This window comes from Ammospiza nelsoni, chromosome 6 (assembly GCF_027579445.1).
Source record: "Ammospiza nelsoni isolate bAmmNel1 chromosome 6, bAmmNel1.pri, whole genome shotgun sequence".
NCBI lineage: Eukaryota > Metazoa > Chordata > Aves > Passeriformes > Passerellidae > Ammospiza > Ammospiza nelsoni.
Window position 1 is genome coordinate 15,558,719 of NC_080638.1, and position 26,362 is coordinate 15,585,080.

Genomic DNA, 26,362 nt, shown 5'->3' on the forward strand with positions numbered 1-26,362 from the left:
AATGGGAAGCATTTTCAGCTTAAATAGGTTGAAAGAGATGAAAAGTTAGGGTAATGTCATGCTTCTATTTGATATAAAATAAAGCTTTTTGTCTAAAAATAATATAATTTAAACTGTGCACTTAAAGTGGGTGTATGTGTACATATTTGGGTTTTTTCCAAGCTAAAAAAAAGGCATTCATTTCCTTGTTAAGCTTTCTCACAGACAGGTACTGGCAGCATTCCCTGCCTCATGGTGATAGCTACTTTGAGTATCAGAAGTTCATTAGTAACAATTAAACATTCTACAGCACTTGAGAAGAGGTTGATCCTGTTTTATAAGCCAATGTCAGTGAGCCTATTATAAATTACAGTAGTCCAATTACTCTACAGCTAATATTTAGCACTTATACTTTGCTTTGAACACACACTCTGCAACTGATAATTAATTCTTAATGCTGGCATGCAGATATATTATCCTAATTTCACAGATAAATCAGAAAAGCGAGATAATTTGCCAAAAGCCACTTAGTCTTGAGTGGAGTCAGGACTAACCAGGGGAAGATTCGACCCTTTGTCCATGGCTTCCAAGCCAGGGCTGACCACTATCTTGGTCACTATGTGATAGTTGTATTATTCCAGCTCAGTCTCTGCATGGCAAAGACATCCTTACCACATTATACTATCAGAAATTATTTTGGTTGTCAGATCTGGTTCTACTTTAATCTACCCTACCTCTACAGAAAAAGCTAAAACCCAATTAAATAAAAAAAAATTGCGCAGAATGTATATCAGCATCTTCACTCGTGCAACTGCTTCCACAAGATCTTGTTAGTCCCCAACTTTCCCACATCCATCCCTTTCCATGAAAGGAAATGAGATCTCATTATTTCAGTATCCTTTCAGCAGGTTTCAATTTATTTCACTGCACTTCACCTCATACCATTCCATCTAATTGTTTTCACCTAATTCCAGAACTATCTTTTTATTTTCCTTGACAAGGTTTTGTCTGCCTGAAAGTTTTTATAATGCAGACTGCTGAGCTTCAAAACTTGGAAGCTCCTCATTCAAGTGATTCTTCTGGCATGTCCTGTAACAGCTGGTGTGTACCCACCCTGCACCCACATGGATGGTTCCCATCCACACACTGCAGCTCACTACAGCAGCAGCAGCAGCAACATATTGAAAAGTCCAAGGGGACGATTGTATGTGACAGCAAATAATTCTGTTACCTTACTTGTCATTTCAGCTCATCTCACTCTTACCTCATTGCCTCTGCTAGTGACCAACAAGAAACCTCATTGTTCCTCCCTCTACACATTTGCTTGAGGTTCTGTTTCTGCATCACAGCCAGTCTGTGCTTCAGGACAAAACCTTGCCCCCTGTGAATTGAATGTTAACTTCAGGACAGTGTCTTCAGAGAGACTATGGCAAAACTCTCACAAATATTGCCCAGATTCCTTACCTATTATTTTGTTTGTATTCCAGAACAGTCCCAGAGATTGGAGAAGACATGTTTCTCCTTGGAAATTCAGTGTCCCTTCTTCTGAGAATAATGACATTTCTCTGTTGCTCAAAAGAATGCAGCAAATATAACACTGAATCCCAGCATGACAGGGTTTTCAGAACTCCTTTCTTATAATTTATTAGTGTTACTGTAATTATATAAAGCTCATGAGTCACACATCCTCAGACATATCTGTAATATCTGCAGGAAGATAAGCAAAACCTTTACATAACCATTCTGATACTAGAATCCACATTTTTTTAGCATTCAGAGGACTCCATTTTTAAGTCATCCCACCATAGGTAGATGGCTGCCATATAATGTTCAGGATGTCTTTGGTAAGGTACCTCTTCCCTGCAAAACCAGAGCGTTTTAAACAAGGGAGCAATAACCCAAGGGAGAAAAAAAAAGTAAAAGCCTCTCACTAAAATATCAACATCATAATCTTTATTTAAAATATAAACAAAAAACCCCCCAAATTAACGAACCATTGGTCAGACACATAAACATTATTTCGTTTCAGTTGTCCCAAAAAAGACTCGAACTTAACAATAAGCCACAACTAAGATATGTTTATAATAACTGATTTAACCAGTCTTATTTTTACACCTTTTTCCCCAAGGACAAACCTTCTCTGTTTGTCCCACAAGGAAAATATAGCCATGAAGTTCAAATTTCACCCTTGTTTTTTTATTGAGATACAGAACTTTAAGCAAAATAGTAAAGAAACACTAATAACAACTAAACTTAAAAAAAAATTAGAAAACTACAGTTTCACTGGTATTAGATTACCACACTTCTTATTAAGTTAAACAGACTAAAAAGACTGCTAGATATTACTAAAAAGGGAGTTTTTAATTAACAAAGTAATATAATTTTCAGGGTTTTTTTGTAATTTTACTCCTCTTGTTAGAAACAATTTTTAAATGCTGAAGTTCAAATTAATCCATTACTACAGTCTCTATATAATAGTCTGTACATTTAAATACATGAAATGAGGTTAAAGATGCAAATACATTATTTTCTTAAATTAGTTATTGTTTCTGCTCATTTATCACTGTTAAACAAGAACATTGTTAAACAAGAATATAAACAAGAACCACAGAAGCTGTAGAAAGCAAATATAACAACCGTGCCTTTCTGATTGATTTTGCACACTGAAGCAGAGCAGTAACACAAACACGAAATAAAACATCAATATCCTAGTGCAATTCTGTATAAACAGCCAGTGGAAATTATTATATTCTACATATCATATTTCATACCATATATATGATAATCATAGTTTGGGTTGCAATGGATCTAATCTGCTCAAAAAGAGATTAAGACACAAACTTTAACTCTTCGTCAAAAAAAAAAAAAAAAAAAAAAGCACAGCTTTGTTTTAAACGTCTCCAGAGATGGGAGATTCCCTGGGCAGCCTGTTCCAGTGCTCTGCCAGCATCAGTGTAAGGAAATTTCTGCTCATGTTGAAGAGGAACTTTTTGTTTATGGCCATTGCTCCTCGTCCTGCACCACCGTGAAGAGTCTGGCATCCCCTTCGCGGCACCCGCTTTGAGATGTGATAAATGTGGGGACAGTGCCTCAATGTGTGTTCGGCACACGTGTGGGGGTGACGAACAGCAGCGGCGGCAAACAGCCAGAGGCCCTGAGGGGATCATGGCAACACCGGGAGCTGCGCACACAGCGCTCCGGGCGGGGCACACGAGGAGGGACCGGCGGGCACTGAAGCGGGCCGTGCAGCGGGCAGGGTCCCCACTCTCCGCCATTCCCGCTCCCGAGCGCCGACAGAAGCGGGAAGCGCCGGGAAGTGCCGGCACCCGTCTCCCGGTAGCACCGCCCCGAGGCGGGGCCCGGCCCTGCCGTCAAGGTCGCGGAGGCCTCTGGGACACGTAGTCCGCGCCCGCCCGCTCCGCGCCGCCGCCCGCCCGCCCGGAACTACCGGTCCCGGCGCGCCCCGCGCCCGCCCCCGCGGGAGAGGCTCCGACAGGAAGGCGGCAGCGCGGCCCGGTCAGGCAGCCCGGCCATGAGCTCCGCCAGGGAGTCCCAGAGCCACCACGGCCTCAAGCGAGCGGCCTCCCCCGATGTAACCGGGCGCGGGGCGGCGGCGCGGCGGGAGGGGGTTGGCGGCGCGGGGGGCGGCGGCAGGGCCGCGGCTCGGCGGCGGAGCCCCCGGCGGGACGCGGGCAGGCCGCGGCCGGCCGGGCGGGCTGCGGCGGGGCGGAGGGGCCGCTCGGGGCGGGCGGGCGCAGTGAGCGTGTGCTCCCGCAGGGCTCCAGCAGCTGGGAGGCGGCGGACCTGGGCAACGAGGAGCGGAAGCAGAAGTTCCTGCGGCTGATGGGCGCCGCGAAGGTGAGGCCGCCGCGCCGCCCATGAGGGCGGGCACGGGGAGCGGGGCTCTGCGGGGCGATCTGAGCAAAGCGACAACAACCCAGAGCTGCCGGGCTTTGGGGTCTCCTCTAGGAGCATTTGGGTTTCACCGCTGTTGTAGCAGCAGCCGTGTTACACAAAACCGCGCTCGGAAGTTGTCGAGTCCTGCGCCGCAGCTTCATCCCCACCCCGCGCCTTAAATGCTTTCACACCGGCTCGTGAAATTACTTGGTGACGCTTCCGAGAGACAGGCCTTATTACAAATTAACAAACTTACCTGCTAGGTCTGTAAATTTCTCTGTCACTGGAAAAACTTTTAAAAGAGTGGTAGTTTAAAGACTAAACCACTAAAGTAGTAAACCTAGGGAATATTTTGAAAGAGAAAATACGCTAAAACTAAATTTCTATTATGCTTGCTGCAAAACTGGTTAAATGCAATAATGATTTTTTCATGTATAAAATGGTGGTTTAGTATTGCACTTTTACTTACTTCAGAAAAACCCATTTTTACCTGTAGTAACTTATTTTGCTTGAATACAGTAATTTTGTAAGCTAAAATAGCTAACTGTGTTAAAGAGGTGCAAGTTAGGACTGTAGTGGATGGGGATACAGTGCCCCATTAAAGCATCCCACTACCACTAATCTTAATGTCTGCTTGGGTACTCAATGCTGCTTGCTGTGTAATGCCAGTTCCTGCCTACTGGGACACATTTGCTAATGAGCAACTACTGAGCCAATAAATTAATCATTACTGTGAAGGGCTTACCTGACACTGTGAGCAGTCTGAAAGTGGGATCATCATAAGATGCAAGGCCTGAACTGTTGCAGAGTGTCAGAGAAAGGGTAAATGATCAGAACCTGAGTACACATCTGTCTAGCATCATTAGTATAATTTTTGTACCAGTGGCAAGAAACAGGGTGAAATAGAACCATCTCTGGGGTCTGGGAAGAGCAAAGAGTGTGTAGTTGCTGGGGTTTCTTTTTCAGGAAATTCAGCAAAAGAAAGATGAAACAAGCTTACCTAGAGGCAGCAGCTCTTAGCTAGGAAAGCTTCCAGTCCTGCAGTTGGGTGGCAGGGTTTGACAGGGAACCTTTTCCATTCAAGATGTCCAGGATGTTGGCAGAGCTGTCAGTGCACCCTAAAGCTCCAAAACAAACTGCCTTTTCTTTTAGAAAGAACATACTGGCCGCCTTGTTATCGGAGACCACAGATCAACCTCTCACTTCAGGACAGGTCAGTTTATCCAACAGCTGATACAAAGCTGGAAATCTAACCCTTATTTAGGAACATTCCAGTGCTCTGAGCTTGGTAGGTATGGCAGGGAAGGATTTCAAGATTCGTGGCTGCAGCTGCAGATAGGTCAGGCTGTGGAGTTGTAGAAGTTCCTTATTTCTGTCAGATTACTGACAAATGGTTTCTGTGACTGCACTCACTTGCCTTTTAAAGTCCAGTGTGTGCCAGGAGATCCAAACTATGTACATAGAAAAGAACAGGTGTTGATTTGTCCCTGACCTGGTTACCTATTGAATAGAAAGATCTCTGCCCTAAAGCAATGAGGGAAAAGCTGTAAAGCAAAGACGTAAAAGGTGCAAGGTCATCTGCAAGATCAAGGCAATCAGCAATAATTGGATGTCCTGTAGGACCATGGTAACTCCTTATCATGCTTTCTTAGGAAGTCAAGATACATGGCACCAAGCTGGGTTGGACTGCACTGCCTGAGAGAAGCCTTGATAAAGCCTTGTGGAATAGCAGCTGTCAGCACTCCAGAAAACTTTCCCTCATATTCCAGAAAACTTTCCCTGATGCCTTCTACTGATCATTTGTCATGTGATGAAAAATTATCTATGGGCCAAAATAAGCCTGAGGATTGGTTCCAGGTGCTGCTGCTCTTAGCTTACAGAGACTGAGAATCACTCCTTCATACCTGAATTTCTAGAAAGAAAGTGATGCTTCTCCTTGAAGTCATACAGAATCAGTACTCATTTGTTAATAGCAAGAAGTTAAAATGCCAGGGGGTTTAACACTTCTTTGTCTAACATACAGTTCTTGTCCTTTTACAATAACATACAGCTCTAATTTCCAAATCAGGAAGTGTGGATTTGCAATAGAACCTTTCAGCTTCACAGAGATACAAATTAAAAGCTAGTGTTGTAGGGGAGAATTAGAGATTCTTACCTTTTCCAAGTACATAGGATCCTTCACTATTTTAGACCACTTACTCAAGTAAATAAAGGGGTTATAGAAATAGCTCATGAAAATTAAGTTTTTCTGCTAATAGCTAAGGATGGAAAAGTGCAGAGCTGTAGTAACTGCTCCTTGTAATTTGGGATGCATGAAACAGTTTCAGATACATAAACAAGAGTGGTGCTATTGTCCCAAGGCATGATGCTATATCTGAGGGATGATTTCATCACAGTAATCCCATGTTATGTAGTGAAGGTCACAAAGTTTCTCCTTGCTGGGGCATGTTGCAGTATTGGCTGGAAGCACAGAGAACTCACACTGATTACATTTACCTTGTTCTGTAGAACATAACACTGCATAGTGCAACTGTGGAATGCATCAGGTCTCAGGAACTTCCCAGCCCTCTTTGTATCCAAGCCATCCTGCTTGCACCCTTGGTATTGTTGCTTTAAAGTCTGATGGTTTGTGTGCAGGAATACTGGGTCCTAGTTTAGAATGGTTGCATTTGAACTTCTTGCCTTTGAAAATGTGACTTCCTGTAATTTGGTGTCTCTGTTAATTTGAATAACCATAACCAAAGTACCCTGGACAATGCAGGGGAAGAAGACAAGAAGATGAACGAGGAGTTGGAGTCTCAGTACCAGCAGAGCATGGACAGCACCATGTCGGGGCGGAACCGGCGCCACTGCGGGCTGGGCTTCAGCGAGGTACTCAGTTCATTTCAGGGATTTGCCTTTCACTTCACTGACACAAGGGGGTTCTGGCTTTAAAAATCCATGCAGACTTCCATGGTTTGGGTTAAAGGACAGACTTACTGCAGCCACGTGGCTGCTGTTTGTGTACACTGTGGTGGTCATTTAGGTGCTTATCAATGAGAGATGCTTCTCATTGTTTCTCATTCTTCTGAGAAATGAAGACCTCTGTTCCAGAGCAGTCTGATTAGGGCACAGAGTGACAGTTTTAATATATTAAATCAGGGTGTTGCTGAGGAATACATAAGCAGGCAGGATAACCATCTGCATTGTTGTTAGCAGTATCATTGGATTACTTCAGTATTCCTCATGCTGCAGTTTGCTAAGTGATCTTTCAGAGATCAGTCACAAATGTGAATTCTGGATGGCCTAGCCTTTAGTTACATTGTGTCACTCTGTGACAAATATTCCAGTGTCAATACTGGAATTACTGATGTGATCTGCAACTTCAGACTCACTGAATGGTGTCTTTAGGATTTCTGCTGTAACTAAATAAACCAGTGGCTGATGAATTCATGTCACAGCTGGCATGATTAACCACTTCAGGGAGCTGCTTTCTGTCTAATAGTTTGTGTCTTATGGGCCTCTGTTTAGCAACATGACCCATTTTAGTACCAAAATGAAAGAGGCCATTAAGTGAAACAATCTCACTGGGAAATTTTAAAGGCTGCAGTGGAGTTTCCAGGAAATAGTATTTTATCTCTCTCATAATCTGAATTTACAGTTTCAGGGAGATGAACCAGAAGAGGAGGCAGCTGGACACTCCTCTGATGAGAGTTCAGATGATTCTGAAAGTGGCTCTGATTCAGAGCAAGAGGAGTCTGCAGAGGAGCTACAAGCTACTGAAAAACATGAGGAAGCTGAGGTTCCAGAAAACAAAAAAGAATCAAAAAGCAACTATAAAATGATGTTTGTGAAAGCCAGTGGTTCATAACTGCAGATGTAACAGCTTTGTATTTAAAGTACAGTAAGCCTTATTGTTACAGTGCAAAGTGGAGGACTGCTACAGCACAGATCTTTGTATTTTGATTTTAAAAAGACCCTGTTAGATGACAAAAAGTAGTATTTGCTTTCTGTTGCCATGGATAACATTTTTATGGGCGCAGTGATATTACTGGTTTTTGTAAAGTCTATAAAATCCTGGATGTAGAAATAAATTTGTTTTGTTCCTGCCCAATCTTTACAATGTTATCTGAACTATCCCTTCCCTTATTCCATGCCAGATAAGGAAGCTTCATGTTAGTGGTTTATTCAGTTAGTGCCCCAGTCTTGAATTTTTGACTATTAAGATTACATGTGAATTACGTGATGTTGCATTAGTTGTAAAATACCAATATCAGCATTATTCTGTGATGTACTAGAGCTTTAAACAATGATTTTGTCTATAGATGCTAGTGTTGGCAGGGCTGAGGAGAAATTGCTCACTTTTGTGACAGCATTGATCACTGTACCCATCTGAAGTCCTACAGCAGTTGCATAGAGAATATGTTTTAGAAAAGAGTAATACAGCAGAAGGCTCTAATTGCTTCTTTGGCTTTCTAACGAGGGGGAGGAGCTGTAGTTGTTTCTACCTTTCAGTAGAAAAGAGTGATTTTTTTGAATTACTGGTTCCTGGCTAGAGCACTGAGCTGTTATTAAAAATAACACCTCCCAGAGAAACCAGTTTACTTTGAAAGAGAAAGTATACTTTGATAATGAAAAGGATATACAAATCATTTTAGCTTTTTTAAAATATAGAATAAAGAGTTAAGTATGCGAGCCCTTCTTCCTTTTCTCCCTGCACATGCATCACTTGGAGCTCTGAGTCAATTAGCACAAGGCTGTAGCTGTCAAGCCCAGCTGATATGCCTAGAAAGCCAGGAGTTCAGCAACTCCTCCCAGCAAGAGTTAAACACATCCATTCCTCTGCAAAGTCATTGCATTCATGTAATGAATAAAATACCAGAGCTTTTTAGACTTTTTTTCCTCTTAGTATGTCAGACAGATCACCTGCCTCTCCTGGCTGGGAGAGCAGGACATCTGCCCTGTACCTCGGGTACCCCCACAGCAGTGTTCCAGGGGACACTCCAGGTGCTGCAATTCCTGATGTGCAGACAACATTTCCAAGCCAGTGGGCTGAAGGAAAGCAGCAGTTTGAACTATCATTGCCTAGTTGAATGTAAACATTGCAGCATCAGCTACTGGGGGAGGACTTGGAATAAGTATGGAAAAAATAAAAGTAATATTGTAAATAGAAACCGAGTGTAGATTTTGATTACTGTGTTTGACTACATCTGCATTTAATACAACCTCTTCCACTCATTCCATTTTAAGAACCATGTTCCAGCAGCCACTAAAGGTCAATCATTTGTACTTGATTTATGTAGATTTTTCTGTTTTCCCCATACTGCAAGCTTCTAATACATTGGGAAAAAATTTAAGTAGCTTGTGCATTGTGAAGAGAGAAAACCTCACCATGACTTAGGAAAGGTGCTCTATTTCTAGGAAAGAGAGTGAGATCTCCCTAAGAGATCAGCTGATCACTTTCCTAACAGACCAATTCCAGGTTTTCCTGGTTAGACGCTCAAGCTAAACTCAAACCCCAGCATTTCACTGTTGAAATTCTTTAGCTGTGGCTGCCACTCACCTCTCTGCCTTCTCTGTCCCAGCAGTGCTGCTCTCTGAGCTCTCCCACCAGCATGCAGCCATGCAGAGATTCGTGGTGGGATCTGGAAAGACCCAGGAAAAGCAGATCCAGCTGGCCAGCCCTGCACAGCTCTCTACTGACAGACAAAATGAGGGGCTCTTCCACTCAGCCTCTTGCCTCCCTGATTAGGCCATCAGTTTCAGTTATAAATAAACAGAACACACAAAGATAAAAAAATGAACTGAAATTAAACTATTCTAGATGCAGCTCTGACTGGGGAAAAAAAGAAAAAAATCTGCAGAACTTTCATCACCAAAAGCAGAACACCAAATATGAACATCTGATGAGATTTGGGGTAACATCTGTTATGCTGACCTAAGACTCACCTGCTCAAAGTAGGAAGAGTTATTCTACATAGTCTTGTCTGTTTCTGCCTAACATTTATAAACATTCTAAGAACTTGCAGACTGATCGATGAAGCAACATAAGCTTCTCCCAATGTACCATGAAAGGCTGATTTAGCTCAGTGAATGTTTCAATTCAGGAGTCAGTTTTAGCAACATTTGCTCCAACAGTATCAGCAGCAGTGGCATGGGTAGGAGCAGGATGGTTTCAGCGCAATGGAGACAGGGAACACAGGAAAAGTCAAAGTCCATGTCTTGGTTGACTCCAGCCAGCCCTTTGCTTTTTCAAGTTGGTATGGAAGGAGCTACCAGAGATAACAGCAGAACATGTCATAAGCAGACACTGACTAACAAGAAGGGCAACTGCATTTGTCTGTTAAAACAAGACTTGTCCACTGAAACTCCTCAACTCAAAGACTAGTTTTCCATCTCAATAGAAAGGCAGAAGTCTGCCTGTTCTCCTACACCTCAGAGAAGGACTGAAGTTAGGCCACAGAGATTTGTCACAGAACAGCCATCACATCTGCTAAGTTTTCATCTGTTTCTAAACCACACTGAAAATTTGCACACACAAAGAGCAATTCAGGTGCATTCTCAGCACTTGGCTTTGGAAGATTGAAAGCACCTGAACAAGGTCAAATGCACTGGTGTGCCTGTTCCCCTTCCTTGGAACCAGGAACCCTCCAGTGAGCTCCATCACAGCCCCAGTGCCCATGGGTCTGGCAGTCTCCACAGAGGGTGCTTCTAAGCCAGGTAAAAAGGGATTCTCAGCATCCTACAGGAATTCTCCGAGGCCAAGGAAACCAGATCTGTAAGTTGCCCTGTAGTTTCTTGCAACTGCTTTGCAGTTTACTCTCCCTTTCTTCCTGAAGAGGAGGCTGGCAACTTGATTCCTGAAAGCACAATTTATAGGCCAGCTTCAAAGCTATAGGTCCCTCTAAGGCTCTGGTTGGGGAATTCACATCAAAGACGATGTGCACATGTTGTTCTGATGCCAGAGAGGACGCTTGGTAGAAATCTCCGTGGATTTGCTACAGTCCCCAGTACAGGGATTAAATTATGCACTGAAGCTGCCTCTGTAAACTGCAGGAGACAAAGAGAATAAGTGGCAGTGCAATATCTCATAATCAAAGCCTGGCACAGTTCTTTGCATCAGTCTCTTGGAAGCTGTCAGGGGATTAAGAGAAGGGACCATGTGTCAAGGCACCCTCAACTGAAGGGACAGAGCAAAAGCTGGTTTTGTTTGCTTTTAAGCCTGTTACCTCTGCACTTTTACTGAGAAAAATATCTTGGTGCAAGAGGTGTACAACACTGTGATGGGAAGTGAGTTTCCTTAGTTATTGCACAGCATTAAAGAAACACAATACTTGGTGATTTAACCCATTTGAGTTAGTTTTGATGTGCAGGTGCAGAAGGAGCTCACACAACTTGTGCTATTATCTATCCAAACCCAGTACGATTTATGGTGTCCATATGAAGATCCAGTGAAGAAATATTAAAAGACAAGACTGAAAAGAACTTTAGAAGCTGTCTAAGAAAAAAGCACAGCAACTGGCAATAGGAAAGACAATGTCATGCTACCAAAACACTGCTCTGATGTCATCATTGATTCTACTTCATCCACTTCTACCATGAACATCCCACTCCCTTGTTTAATTCTTTCACAAGGTGTTAGGAAACATTCTCATTTCCAGCCATTCCTTCCAACCTTCTCCACTGCAATTTAGGCCAAGTCCTTTCACAGAAGCATTTTGCTGCTGTCCAAGTCTATGCATTTGAGCTCTTTGCATCTTTTTACCACCTCTCATTTCCCACCACCAGCCTGCTCTCCACCCTCACCTTCAGCCTCTTACACCTTGCTTGCAGATACATCTCTGCCATGATTTTCTACAATCTCACTCACCTTTGACTTCTTAATCTCTTCTTTCTTTTAGTGCTTCCTTATGCTAACAGCTCCTGGTAAGAGGATTCAGGAAAACATGATTGTCCTTCAGGCTTACATCTGGTAACACAATTTCACCAACAGCGGCTCCAAAAATGCCAGTTCTGTTTTCTTTGGAGGCTGTTTTCCATTCTCTGTAAGGCAACCAGGAGCACTGGCATATAAATAACAAGTCAACAGTGCTCAAATGTGCATATACTTTCTATGTGCACTTTTTACACATATTCAATACTTTCTGGTTTTATTTACTTTATAATTAGCACTTGAAGTTATTCCACCATCTCCCAGCAATTTCACGGCAGCTTTTATAATCTTACCTCCTTCTTACATTTACCTGTAGTTTAACATTCCAAGTGTGGTTGTTGCACAGGATACCTCAACAGACTTGTATTAAAAATGCTCTTTAAAATTCCAGAGCTTTGAACTAAAGAAATATCTCAAGAAGTTTTCATGGAAAGTTCATTGCGGTTGGTTCAATTCAGCTGCAGTTAGATGCACCTTTTCAAATAATGGGGAAAAAAATGTAAAGGGGTCAGACCCAATCAATACAGTTGTTCAAACAGAATTTCAGGCACTGTGATGTGGGGATTTTTTGTGCTCTTTCTTTGTACTGCTCCACTATGAAGAAAGGTTGCTTTTGCTGGTAGAGCAATAAAAATCTTAGCCTTTTGAATACAGCCAAATAACCAATGGGAATCTTAACCAGGTGTGGAAAATACAGCGATTTTTTCATGTTTTTCTTGTGCACGGCTTTGTTCTTTTTATAATCACACAGTACATGGGCACACAGACACACACAGCACAAAGCAAACACTTTAAAATACCCACAGACAGACATAAATCAGACGGGTAACATCACATCCTGCCTTCTGCATCTTCTAAGTTTTGACACTAGGTAAATCTGGTCTTTCCTTCATAGAACATCCAGAAGTTAATTGCTAAGACACCTGGGAAATAAGTGGTTTTCTAGAGGGGAGCAGATGCTGATATAAAAACATATATATATATACACATATATATATATATATATTTGAAGATCTGGAAGTCAGAGGAGTAAATGGTGCAGGGGGAAAAATAATGGTGTGAGTACCAGAATGGGTTGGGAGTGCTCTGCCTTCTCAGAACACCAACCCCTCCCTCCAAAGGCTGTGGGGTATCCAAGCCAACCACCCTGATGGGCTTTAAGAGCTTTTTGAAGTAGCAGCACACAACTTTAGTAGAATCCTTCAGCAGCTTTTCCTTCCACACCTAAGATACTTTCCAGAAGAGAATGCCTCAGTAGCTTCCTGAAAAACCTTTGTATCTACTTCTGGTGGGGCTTGTTTGTGGGGGCTTGTTCTTGTCGGTGGTGTGGTTTTTTCCTTCCCAAGTGTTCCAAAACAGCCTGGATGTCTCTAAGTACTGCTTACCTGCCCAGTCCTTTAAAACAAACAGCATAACACAGGTGCACAAAGACAAACAATGCTACAGCTCAGCAGGAGTCCTTGCAGCCCAGCAACCACACAAACTTAAAAACAATAGTGAAAACCAGGGCTGGAGGCTATTGTGCACGTCCAGAAAGGTGAAAGAGGTGCCACTTACAGCTATCAGGCTGTACTTTTATAAATGCAGCTGGGCAGTAAACATTTAATAACTTCAGCTGAAGAAATTGGAAACAGATGTATATGGGAAGAGAATTCAGCCTGCAAAATTTTTGCTTGGTATAACATTACAAAACACTAATTAAAAACCAGCACAATCAAAAGAACTGACACTGTTTTCTAATGAGTGAGTTCAATTAGTCCCAAACACTTTACTGTTCAATAGGCAGAGGGGAAAAAAGTCCACTTTCTGACCAAAATTATATTGATCTGCAAGTTCACATAATTTTTTTTTTACTTTTAATATTAGAAAGTGCTTGTAACACCCTGAAAAGAGCATTAGATGAAAAGAAACAGAACTGAGAAAGGAAATTGACCCAAACTAAATACTCTATGCATAGGAAAACTAGTTATTTCTATTTAAAAACTACACCCATCCTTACAAAAGATGGTCATTAAGAGCAGCATTTCACATATTCAACAAAAAGTTTTGGAAGAAAAATTACCCTATAAATTTTTTCCCAAATATGATATTAACTAGGGACATGACCAAAATCTTTCAATCAAGACTGGTTTTGTTGAAAATGTTAATGATGTAACTGTTTAGGGCAAAATCCTTCTCTTCCACACAAACTTGAATGAGCAGATTCTGTGTGTGTGATCAAAGAAAAAAGAATGAGCACCTGTCCCATCCTGCAGAGCAGCACTGCCTCTGCTCCTTTCCCTTCATTGCCTTGTTGTGTCCCAGAAAAACAGGATGAGCACATCCTACAGCAGCTCAGCTCCCAATTTCTGCCACTCATATCCAAAAGCCAAGGACTCACAGCCCCAAACACTCACCCTCGAGTTTGTGCAGTCAACACTAAGCCACAGAAACACTTTTAATAGTTTTTTTTTCAGAAGAATTCAACATGTCCAGTGCTCTCCATCAACTTGGGTGTCTTTTGAGGGAATTGCTGCAAAGTCCAACACTGCCAGTGAGCTGCAGCTTTGCCAGTGCCCACCACCTTCCCCTCAGCCAACATCCCACTTGCTTTTCAAGAATAAAGACAGATTTCATCAATTGCTTAGAAAACATTTCTAAAAACAAAACAAAAAAACTAATAATAATCATCATCAAAACGCAGAATTGGTGTAGAAAGAGTCTGATTCAAATAGCAGTAAAATAACTGCAAAATTGGGGAACTTCAATGGGATTTGAACCAAAGAAGAGCAAAATGTGATAAAAGCACAAATGACTCCGCATTTCCAACTAGCTGGAAACTGATAAGAGAGCAGACAAGACAGAGGCAATAGGAGGCAGTTATGTTAATATTTTAATCTGTACATATACCATTTTCCAAACGGTTACATTTTATTTAAATTAATGTTTTCTTGCAAAATATTCATTTATGCTTTCAAAACTTTTTATAAAGGCAAAAATAAATCATTATTTTGGCAAAAGGTTTTGAAGTTGATACTGGCAGTATTGAGGTAAAATAGATTGCATTAGCTAAATATATACTTTTAAGAATATTTCTGAGTATAGTGTTAATATATGATGATTTGTCTTAAAGTCTGAAACACAAAGGTCAGCTCCAAGGGGTTTTTAGCTACTAGTTGAATACAGCGAATAGACAAGTTAGTGGTTTCACAAAATACTGCAGAAGTATTTCTCAGTTATTTCTCATCCAGAGCTGAACTCAGCTACTAATTACATAACATTGGGAAGTTTTTGCATGTCTTGCATTCAATGCATACACAGGTTTTTTTAAAGTATAGTTGCAGCAATACATTTAGTCTTATTTTCTCCTTATTTCAACCCGCTCACCCTTTGCCCTATGTGTAAGTACAGCACAGAATTTCAAAGTTTGGCAAAGATAAGCACCAGGTGAACATACACAGGAAATTAGCAGGTGCCACATTCCATCAGTTATGATATGTTTCTAGGATAAATACTAGTCAGTACATCATATTGTAATGTCTATTGAAAAAATATCAGAAGAAAATATATATTTACTAGCCAAATGACACATTGTAATTGTTTATTGCTTACTTCACATATTTTAATTAAAAATCATCTTCTTTCACATCTCAACTTCCAAAAAAAATTTTGTTAGCTGTTTGTTATAGAGGGGGCAGCACTACTTTCAAGGGCAACCTAACAAACTGTGGATTGATACCACTAAGTTAATCATCTGGGATCATAAAAAAAGGGACTTAAAACTGGCTTCTGTTATGGCTTTCTTGGGAAATTTCAGCTATACAGTGGTTACTAATATTTAGAAATTCAAGCTAACAGTTTTTGCAATGGATTATTTAATGGGCAAAAGGGTGGGTGATCAACTCTACAAAAATATTCCATCTGAAACACCCTTTCACCAAACATGTCACCCGTGTTAGCTCTATCCATACCCTAACAATGTGCTTCTAGTTTTGTTCAAATTTGCAGGGTTTTTCTCATAAAACTTTATGATGTGCATCTGAGCCTGAGGGGGAAGTAACAGCATCTTTTAGTATCTATGCAAGAAGTGTCTTTTAAAATGAATTCAGCCCTTGATTAAAAAAAACCTAAAATACACTGTTCTAAAAATACATTGTCAGTATTTTACAGAGTTTATTAAAAGTGCCGTTTATTCGTATAAAAAGTGTGAACTAAACTGAAGTAAATAAAAAATTATCTGCAGTTCTCTTCATTTTCATAGAAAATCCCCCTATCATTCTCTGAATGTCTTTCCAGAAGAAGGGGTCACCAGCCAATGAGTATCTCCACAGAAACCTGGAGAAGAATCTCCTCTGTCCTCCACGCAGCGTCACAAAGCGGGATTTGCCTCCAGTCTCGCGTCAGTGCTCACTTACTGCTTTGGCTGGTGTGAAGGAAAATAAAACATGGTTAAATATTGAAGGGAGTCAGCCAATGCCAATGCCAAGCAGTAAGAAATTGCTGGGAACTTCTTTTTTTTAAGCCTTTTGCAGTTTGACAGCAGGAACAATTCATACAGACACGTTAAGCCAACAATTGTCTCACGATGCCACTGATGCTCAAGCTCCTGTGTCCCCAGCGCATCACAACTACTTTCTTTTTCTGAAGAAAATGTAACTTTATATAAATATACATCTGTAACTGTATATCTATGAGTATATATTTGTATAGACATGTGCTAGACATGTTTTTAAGTCAGTCTGCAATCACAGAATGGTTTGGGTAGGAAGGGACCCCTGAAGGTCAGCCCCAGCTCCCTGCTCGAGTCTCTGGCACTGTACAATTATTTGAGTTACTCAAGCAACCCTCTTTACTACTTCATCTCTGCTTTATTTTCTTGTTCAATTTCAGGCAATAAAATTAAGCCAAAGAAAATCAGAAGGGTAAGAATAATATGTATCCATAATAAATATGGATGCATAGCAAGTGTCTTAACTAGGGGCACACTCAACAGTTGCATACAATATTTACGCCTTTTCCTACTTCCAATTTCAAACAGGGAAATCTCTGCAAATCCTACTGAGAAGAGACAGAAATACAGATGTTTCTTTGCAAGGACAAAAAAATTATCATGATTTTAATACCTGAAGTGGCAAAACAACCTAACCAGAGACAAACCCAATCTTCTGTTAACATGATCCAATGAAAGGCATGATCAAAGTCAAACACAACATTGCAGAATTAGTTACAAAGGGCCAAATTTTCAGCTCACCTCAGCTGAGACTCCGATGCCAGCTCATGTGTAGGATATACCAGCCCACAGAGGAAGCCCCGGCATGTACAGGGGTGCACTTTTGGATTCTCTCTTTGTACACCCTGAGCAGCCACCAGAGTACAGAAGGCTGCTGAAAACCTGGCCCCCTGTTACCCAGAGCACAGAGGTCTCCTCCCTTCACCGCAGCAGGACTGAGGAAGCACCTCACCAGCAGAGCAACAGCAATTAACTGGAGACTGCAGCAGCCCACGTGTTAGCTCATTAGAAGCAATATTTACAAGGACAAAAGGCTCCTGAAAAAGTAGCTGCATGCTTTCATTCGGACAGAATCTTGGTTTAGTAAAGGAGTTAAAATTTAGCAAGCCACAGCACAGGCACGATGGCAGATCTGACATGCCAAGAGCAGTTAGTTCTTACTTGGAAGGTGTTTAAACAAATGTGTAGTGAAATCCATTGCTTAAGGGGGAGTGAGGTGGCTGTGGTACAGAAGGTGAGGGTGCTTTGGGTGGGTAGGTCAACTGCTGAGCTAGAAGGGATCACACACAGGAATTAGGCTGCACAATCAAACATTCACATCATAAACGGAGTCACCTTAATTTTCCACCCCCTGATGAGCAATGAATGAGGTGCTATGACACTATTGTATGTCACATGGAACACAGGGTAAACAACATTTCTACCTGCTGCTTTTTTCTACTCCTTGCACCAATCAAACAAATAAAGATTCCTATTTGCATGAGAATATGGACAACCAATCTTAAGATGAAATTTCAGGGGAACATTATGAAGGCACACAACACTGACATACTCTCCTCAGCCCTGCTTTTAAAGCTCTGGACCAGCACCTATATTTGCTAATTCGATTTCCAGACTTCACTGAGACAGTGCAGGTTTTCAACATTTCCTTCGTTATATGCCAGTGAGCAGAAACCAAAATAATATATAGAAAAATAATGTTTACAAAATTTAATATATGTATAACATTTTGCTTAGTGCAATGCATGATACAGTAAATACATTTCCATATCTCAGCTTGAAAATACAGGATAAAGACGACAATGATTAAAACTATTCTTGTTTATAAACCTGAATAATGGTATAGTATTGGAAGACAACAATCATAAAATTGAAGAAATTGAAGCTTGATCTAAAATTCTGCTTTTATGTTTTGGAGAACCAAAGCACACAACATAGGAAATGACTTCTTAGTACTCTTGTATTTGACTTTAATCTTCCAGATTCTTGGCATGATTTCCACTCAAAAGACTGATTTCTTATTAGGAACAGAGGAAACCCTAAAATGCTAAGATTAGATAAATTTACAGCTTATCTTAAAAGATTTATATTAGCATAATATCCTAAGTGAACATAAGTGCTCACCCCTGAAAAATGGACAAAGTTAAGCTTCACAGTCTTTTTCATAAACAAATCTTTGTAAACAATCTACGTAATTAGTTTGGGATTTTCAGATGTGGTTTGCTTCATCACCAAGGAGCAAAGGATAACCCATACTGCAAAAATCAAACTACAAAAATAAAAATGGGAAGGAATCTGTAATATGAGACTAAATGAGAATGTAAAATCAGCTGTGCAAAGTGTCAAATACTTTCCTTTTTAACCACATCAGTTCATCAGAAAATAGGCCATAACTAAAAAACCTGAACTCTTTTCTGGTTTGTAGATTTTCTATTAAAACCAAATCATTCTGGCTTTTTTTTTAAGAATACCAGCACTTAACTGAAGTTTAAAACTGAAGTTTGCTTTTAAAGGAGTAAGAAATAACTGAAATCAAAGCAAGACATGTTTCAAGAGTGAGTTTTTGAGATAAAAGAGTGGCAACAAAAGCTGTGCACAAATATAAAAGTTTGGAATTCCTTAAAAACCTTAGTCTTTGGCTACTGTGTCAGGGTTTCTTTCAGTGTCTGAAAGACAAAAGAGGCAGCTGCTATGCTACACAAAGAAAATGAAACTAAAACTTATCTCTCAACTGACTGCAAATTTTCTGAAGCAGCATTTCAACATTTCAATGTCAATACACATTTTAATTCCCTCTTTGAGGAAAGTAAAAATTAAGAAGATTTTTGTGGTTACATATATCTAAAAAATTGACAAATCACACTTTTGACATAATTAAACATAAAAATTAAAAAATATAAATAAAAAACCTATAGGAATGAAATGTATACTAAATTCACTACACAATATTTTAAAAAATCAAACTTATTTCAGTACTGTAGAGTTGCTACAAGTTTAAGCACACCCAGAAGTAAGTAACTAAAGTGGCCCCAAGAAGACCTTTGAGTAGGGCAGGCACTCTGCTCTGACATAGAGGAATGATTTCAGGTACTGGCTGTGTTCATCTGGGCTGATCTTAGCCCAGATGTGTGACCTTTTCCCAGCAGAAGCTGGAACTCGAGTGGCAAAATGCTCCACTGCCTCATACCTCATGAAAAAAAAATTCCCATTCCATAACCAAAGGATTGGAGTACCTGTTAAAAGGTTCTGGCCACTAGAACTGGGACCAAAGCATCTGTGGAAAAGCCCTGTTGATACACCCATGGCCTGAAGGGCCACAAGGTTATTCCTGAACTGCTGCCATGATTTACAATTTTTTTTTTTCTGTTTGTTTGGTTTAGCTTTATAACGTCTGGCCTCCTCGGCGAATCATTTTCTCCCTGCCAGTCAGTTAAATTACCCACAGAAACTCTCTCAAGTCTCAAGATTCCTGTCTTGGAAATGTATTCCATCCCCTTAAAATGGCATTCCCCCTCAGGTTCAGCTGGCAGCGCACCCCTGAGTGTACAGCCACACTCCATCAACGCTGCTACTGCAGACGCACGTCACGCATCCCGATACTGGAATCATCTGTCTTGGATGGGAAGGTCTTAAGGGCTGCTGTGGCAACAGCCATAAGTTTAAACTGACAACTTTGGATGAGAAATGTGCATATTTTTTCTCCATCATAGTTGAAGTTTCCATTATTTCCATTCTCCACTGGAACAGTGAATGGTGCCAGTTATAAATGGCCAGTCAGACTCTTGGGGAAATCGCTGCTGCACGGATTACTGTGTGATACAAATCTCTTGACATTTCTTACTTATTTCAACTATAAAGCAATCAAGAGTGAAATTATCACTTTTAGCAACATATTGCAAAGGAGCTATTAATTTCCAGGCATCAAGCAGAATTCCTGCACAGCTGTCTTGCTCAGACCTCTCATCCTGGTGACCAGACATGCCAATACCCATTCTACAAGCTTATTTTCAGCCTGTTGCACACAGCTCAAGCTGCAAATGATTCTAGCCTCATCTCCATCACTGGACCAGGGAATTTTTCTCTTTTAAAAAATATTTTAAATCCTCTTTCCTTGATTGTTTTTTGAAGTCACATCCATTTACCTTCAAAAAATGAACATAGAAATATTTGATTTAATGTAATTACAGAGAATTAAAATGCTAATTTTTTTAGCACTATTAGTCAGAGCAAGTTTCCAAGTTCTGAACTTATTGATCACAGCATTTTGCCTTCTTTATCCTGTCCACTGGAGGTCAAACACTCAATGTAAATCATTAGCCCCTCTCCATTTGTTACCAACACACACTTTTCACTATTTTGAATATGAATGACTAAAAACTTTCTCTCATGCCAGGAGTTCAGCAACAACCCCACACAACTTGAGAAGGTGGTAAGGAATAGCTGTTATTTTGTAAATAACTAAGCATTACCTGCTACCTCCTTGCTCCTCTGAGAGGCTTCAGAAGCCAGAGCATATGAAATGGTAATGATGCGCTCCTGCTCCTGCAGCTGTGAATCTAAATCAATCGAGCTGTGTTTGTCCTGGGCAACAGTAGGCTGCAGATTGTGCATACTGGGGGGAAAGTGAAAAACAACATTAACATTTGCAAACATAAAGAATCCACCATGCAGATAAGAACGAGCTTGGATTCAGAGAGCAGTTTTCAGATCTCATCTATCAAGCTCCGTGTTTTATTGCGGTTCTTTAAAACAGGGTTGATGTTGTATGTAAATGCCTACGGCACACAAGGAAAAATGACAGTCACCACACGTTCAATCACAATTTCTGCATAGCCTTAAGAACATCTGAAAGTCCTTTTTTAAAAACATCCTTAATGTGCTTAAATGAAAGCACTACAAAAGTGCTATTTTATTTGAAGTTGTTAGTAAAATTCCTTGCTAGTGCTCAGAGGAAAAGGAAAATCTGGTGGTCCTCAGGCTGTACCCCTTCCAAAGAGAGAGCAGGTACCTGACATATCAAATTCTGGAAATGGAATGTTTCAGCTGACTGTGTTAGCTGTAAGTAGCCAAAAGTGTTGTTTCACAACTCCAGCTCTCTGGCCACAACAAACTTGCTCTCATGCTGACTTTTCTTCTGCTTTTGGCCAGCTTTGTGTCTTTCCTTCCTCCTCACTCTCATATGAGGTTTGCTTGGTAAGGACTTACTACTGTTTTAGGAATCTCTAAACAAGAAAATGGACATAGACAGAATTAATCAGTGTGTCTTCTACCTTGTTATAAAAAGCCGCTCTGAGTATGCCACATAAAATCTGAGTGCATTTTCTCAAAGCTACAAGCTGTGTTCAGGTAACAGAAATAAAGACTGTCGTATGATGTTAGTTCTCAATGTTTAACATGAGCCCCTGTGTAAGATTTGGAAAAAACCCTACAGCCTAACCTTGATTTAGTAAGAATATTCTTTATCTTTTCTGCTTTACGCTGCCTTGCCGCCAGTTCTTCTGTAGAAAGAGGCTCCTCGGGCTCCAGCTCAACGTAACGCTCTGGAATTACAACCTTCTCAGGTTTTGACAACTGCAGAAAGAAAGCAAGCATCAATAACAAAGACTTAAAAGAAATTGAGATAAATCCTGCTCAATGGGAGAACAGAGTGAAAAGAATAAAGCATGGATTTTCACAGTCAGTACATGTACCTGACGCTTAACACTTCTTCTGGATATCTAGCTGATGCCCTTTCAACAGTGTTCCCTCTGATTCCTTCCACTTCAGAAGATAGACTGAACAAATATTTAAAGGGATTACAGAAGAAGTCAGAATCAACAGAAAACCTTTCTTCAGGCTTACAGCCCAAAATAGGACACTGCCTAAAATTCTTACAGCAGAAAGAAGCAACGACTCTGAGACTGACTGGACACCCTGAGATATCAATGTCATGATATTTGTGTCATGCCAGCCAGAACTTCCTACATCTGAAAGGAAAATATTAATGAAAGCTTTAACCTAAGGGTGTCATTCTTTTGGGACTGGACAATCTTCTGTGAGCAGCAAAGGGGAAAAAAAGGCAAACAGAAATACACTCCACTGTGTGATTGTAACAACCCATTGCATAAATTAATTCTGTAGACTGAAAATTTTAATATGACTGCACGAAAGCTAGAAACAATTTTTTACTAGGATAAATTAGCGTTTAGGAACTTTTCAGTCCTCCCAATGAAAATACAGTTTACAAACTTTGAAAATCAATTCTTATAATACAGAACAGACTGCTTTTGAAAACAAAAATAGAGGATGTGTGAATAAACAGAAATCAAGTAAAGGAGGACTATTTTTTTCTTATTATTATTGGAATTTTGTTAAAACACTCATGAGGCAATGAATCTTCAAAATTTAAAGTTTTCAATGAAAATAATCCTAAATTTTTTCCCCACTGACCTTGGTTCATGGTAATTCAATGGATTATGTAAAGTGGCCTGACCTAACCCCCAGTGAGTTAGGCTCTTTGAGGTAATTCACAGGGAATCTCATGCCAAGAACACACGCTGGCACACTCAACAATAATAAAATCACAGCCTCAAGTGTTTAGACTTCCCTCTCAGGAAACCCAAAGCCAATGCTTCCAGAAAAATCCTCATTTTTCCACTACACTTCCCTACTTTTGAATCCAAATCCTCTCTGGAGGTCTAGATATAGAGATATATAGACTTTTTTTTAATATGTATCTCTATCTGTATCTAACCTACATTAGCTCATCCTGTCACTTTCAGAATAACAAATCCATTAATCATTGCAAGAGTAGATGAATTTCCTTAAAGACAGAACTGAGTATGTTTCCTTCTGAGGCACAGAGGCACCTCAAACACAGAAGTGCCTGCCAGGTGAAGAGAATGGCCACGTGAAATGGAAAAGGACAGCAAGGCCAGGGTGGATGGAGCTCTGGTTCAGTGGAAGGTGTCCCTGCCCATGGCAGGGGGCTGGAATTAGATCATCTTTAAGTTCCCTTCCAACACAAATGCATGATTTTAACCTGGGTAAACTGGGAAAGAAGCATTACACTCAGAGCTTCAGACCTATTTCAGTTACTCTGAAGCAGGATAGAAATATCTGTGAGCAAAAATGTCTCCTATTCAAGGCTTAAAGGGAGTACAAAGTGATTTCCATAGCCCCAAAGGCCTTCTGGAAAAGTAAAATTAATAGCAGAGTGCAATAAGGAAACGCAGAAGAACAGAAGTTATTTTCTCTTTCTGAAGTTTACAGAAGCACTGTATTTTCTGTAAAAATTGTACAGAGATTAACTGAAAGATAAATGCATTCATAGAGGTCAACAGATAAACCCCCTGCAGCCTCCACCCTTGCTGTGCTCCCTCCTTCCCAGCAGATGGCTCAATCGCATCTCAAACTGACATTTCCTCCCTTACTGCAGCCGAGCAAGGACCTGTCCTGTGCCCGGCACACCGACCAAGCCATTCCAAAAGCTGACAAATACATTTTCTGTTCAAGCCCAAATAAAGCAGAGCATCCTCTCCTCTATCATCATTTGCCAGTCAACATGAAAAGTAGTGAGGTAGCTCTGGGGAACTAACTTGTCCTTCTTTCCTGCTTCTCATTTTTAAATACTCATTATGTTGTCTTCTCATCTTTTTTTTCCCAATTTACACAACTTTCCCTGACTTAATCACTTTTCCGTTTAAATCCTGAGATATATAATTAAAAGAGTAGAGCCAACTTTTCAATTTCTTCTTTCTACTAAAACAGTATGAACCAAAACCTTACAAAGGTGCCAGGTCATAAATTTTCAGTACCTAAAAGACTCCTTTTAGTTCAAACTTCCAGCAACTTTTGAAAGAAAAGATGAGAACTCACTGCCTAGAACTTAGAAAGGTTAATGTTTTGGGACAGAAGATAGGAGGCAGAAAATTGTGAATGTTACCTCTCTGCTGATATCTAAATCATAGTCTTGAGGCTCCAGGTCTGTCTCTGTCACTGCTACTGGCTGAACTTTTAACCACTCATTTTCATCCTTGTCTTCTCCACGAATTGCCCTCTCAAGTAACTGCAAATCAAATTCTTGCTCTCGTTTCCACTGGTAATAGATACAAAACAATTAACAGCATTCAACCATACTGCCAAACTCACCATACAGCAATGCACATCACTACTGCAGCAAAACCTCCACTGCTGAAAGAACCAGCAGGGCAAACCCCTGAAGTGACAACAGGAAGAAAATAAAACTGCATGTCTTGGTACATAAGGGTGAGAGTATTGATCTCTAGCTGTGCTGTGCGGAATTCAGAGTATTGTTTAATTTTACGTGTTCAGCAGTATTAGATTCTAAGAGATTTACGAATCCCAATTTTACATTTGCTGATGAACATGGGACCAGCCACACACAGGACACCACCTTTGGAATCACTACCAGTGAGCCTACGGGCTGGCAGAGTAGTCCTTGGCATGGTAAAGAGGCAGTGCTGTGTGGTTCTGAATCACTACCCAGGAAGGCTATTTACAGTGCTGGTTGAGAATCACAAGGTGAAAATTTTATATATCTTTTTTAGAATCATACCTACTGTTTAAAGTTGATACTACTTCATGTATTAGCATTAACTTGTCTTGAATTTAAAAAAAAAATACTTTTAAGCTCTTCAGACTTTACTAAAAGCAGAGTCTAGCTACCTGCAAAAGTCTTCCACACAGTCTTTAAAATGTAAATATTTAGCAATATAAATGAGAATTATTTAATATGTATTGATATTTACATTATATTTAAGCTGCATAATGTGGAGTACTCAAAAGCACTGCACAGTAGTCCCTACACAACTACACACAATACAGTTACATATAAATTCACACTAAAGGACACTACCAATACCTTTTTGTTCAAAAAATTAAGTTCAGTTGTAGCATCATTCCATCCAGCAGATCTGAGCAACTTTACCACACATGATATTAAAAACAGTAGGAAAAAGAAGGGACAAAAACAACAATGAAATTATCCCCTCAAGGTTTTGAGGGAATCAACAGGAGAATGTGCCACTTTTATGTTTCTTAAAAATAGCTCCAGTATTTCTGGTACAAATCTTTGGCTTGTTTTGGATGAAGTTTGAATTCCACATGAAGTCCTTAGACTTCATTATGTCACTTGCATTAATAAATCTAATTGAAACCTATTCATGCACAAGCTCTCAGTATTCACTCAGAAGATAAGTATCTTCCATGTATATTAAAAAGTTAAGTAGGTAAGAGGCAATTATATCTCAAAAATTATTACATTACAGAATTCAACAGAGAAAATAAGATTTTTCTCATATGAGTATACTCCAAACTCTTCCTTCTACTCATATTCGAACCAGGCCTGATTGAGATAGTATATTTTAAATACACAGGATCATTTTCAAGTTGTTGCTATATAATAGGTAAGAAAAACATCAAACCATTCTTATGAAGCAGTTCTTTTATTGGCTTTGATGTTGCAACTTTTACATTAAAAAGGCATTGTATATAACAAATGAATTCATGTACTGTGATCAATACTTAAAATGTCATCTTATACTTGAGAGCTGACCAATTAAAATTTAGAATTACACATACAATGTATGTTTAAAGCAAATGTTACACACTGAGCAGCACTTCAATTATACATTTAACTGTTTGCCATTGTGGCTGCTAAATAATTGTAATGTTGTAAGTAATTGTGCTATCAAACATGCTTTTGCATATCAAAGCCCCATAGGTACAAGAGATGACCTCTACAAAACACTACTAGGGCTGAAAAACTCTATTTTAATTCTTTACAGCAAGAAAAAGACCAAGATGGCACCCAAATTTATAAATAAAGTGTTTGCCACAAATGTTAATAACGAGTGTTATGAAAGCTTTTCAATTCAACTCGTGTATGTTATGTGAGTCCAAAAACTTGAGAAGCTCAGATTTATTTCTTCCAATTAAAGTATGAAAGCAACAGTGGTACTATAACACTACAATTCCCAAACATTATGCACTGTCTTTAAAAGATTTGTGATTGCAAAACAGAAGACAAAACAGATGAATGTCTCCAAGCAGTGCAGTTGTATTTACTGGGAAAGTAAATACAA

General features: G+C 40.1%; 2 protein-coding genes across 3 annotated transcripts in view; one reads left to right on the forward strand and one right to left on the reverse strand.

Annotated features, from left to right (window-relative positions):
• The first annotated feature begins 3,411 nt into the window (after nucleotides 1-3,411).
• Nucleotides 3,412-9,029, forward strand: C6H11orf58 (chromosome 6 C11orf58 homolog). The gene is made up of 5 exons (XM_059474329.1): nucleotides 3,412-3,571; nucleotides 3,757-3,837; nucleotides 5,029-5,089; nucleotides 6,638-6,747; nucleotides 7,517-9,029. The coding sequence occupies exons 1-5, from the start codon at nucleotides 3,512-3,514 to the stop codon at nucleotides 7,724-7,726; spliced, it is 522 nt and encodes a 173-aa protein (XP_059330312.1). The 5' UTR covers nucleotides 3,412-3,511; the 3' UTR covers nucleotides 7,727-9,029.
• A 5,619-nt stretch (nucleotides 9,030-14,648) lies between these two features.
• PLEKHA7 (pleckstrin homology domain containing A7) overlaps nucleotides 14,649-26,362 on the reverse strand; it is a 144,777-nt gene continuing 133,063 nt past the window's right edge. The window contains exons 23-27 of one of the 2 annotated variants that reach the window (XM_059474284.1): nucleotides 24,202-24,354; nucleotides 21,715-21,848; nucleotides 20,747-20,889; nucleotides 17,439-17,547; nucleotides 14,649-16,190 (exon numbers count right to left, since the gene is read on the reverse strand). In XM_059474284.1, coding sequence (XP_059330267.1) covers nucleotides 17,450-17,547; nucleotides 20,747-20,889; nucleotides 21,715-21,848; nucleotides 24,202-24,354 — 528 coding nt within the window. In that variant the 3' untranslated portion in view covers nucleotides 14,649-16,190; nucleotides 17,439-17,449. The remainder of the gene's footprint in view (nucleotides 16,191-17,438; nucleotides 17,548-20,746; nucleotides 20,890-21,714; nucleotides 21,849-24,201; nucleotides 24,355-26,362) is intronic. The other variant, XM_059474286.1, reaches the window with a different exon arrangement.

Bases quoted from the DNA above. Each gene is read 5' to 3' on its own strand.
- C6H11orf58 (XM_059474329.1), top strand. From the start codon at position 3,512: ATGAGCTCCGCCAGGGAGTCCCAGAGCCACCACGGCCTCAAGCGAGCG. The intron at 3,838-5,028 runs GTGAGGCCGCCG...CTTTTCTTTTAG, and splicing joins GGCTGATGGGCGCCGCGAAG to AAAGAACATACTGGCCGCCT. The intron at 5,090-6,637 runs GTCAGTTTATCC...TGGACAATGCAG, and splicing joins AACCTCTCACTTCAGGACAG to GGGAAGAAGACAAGAAGATG.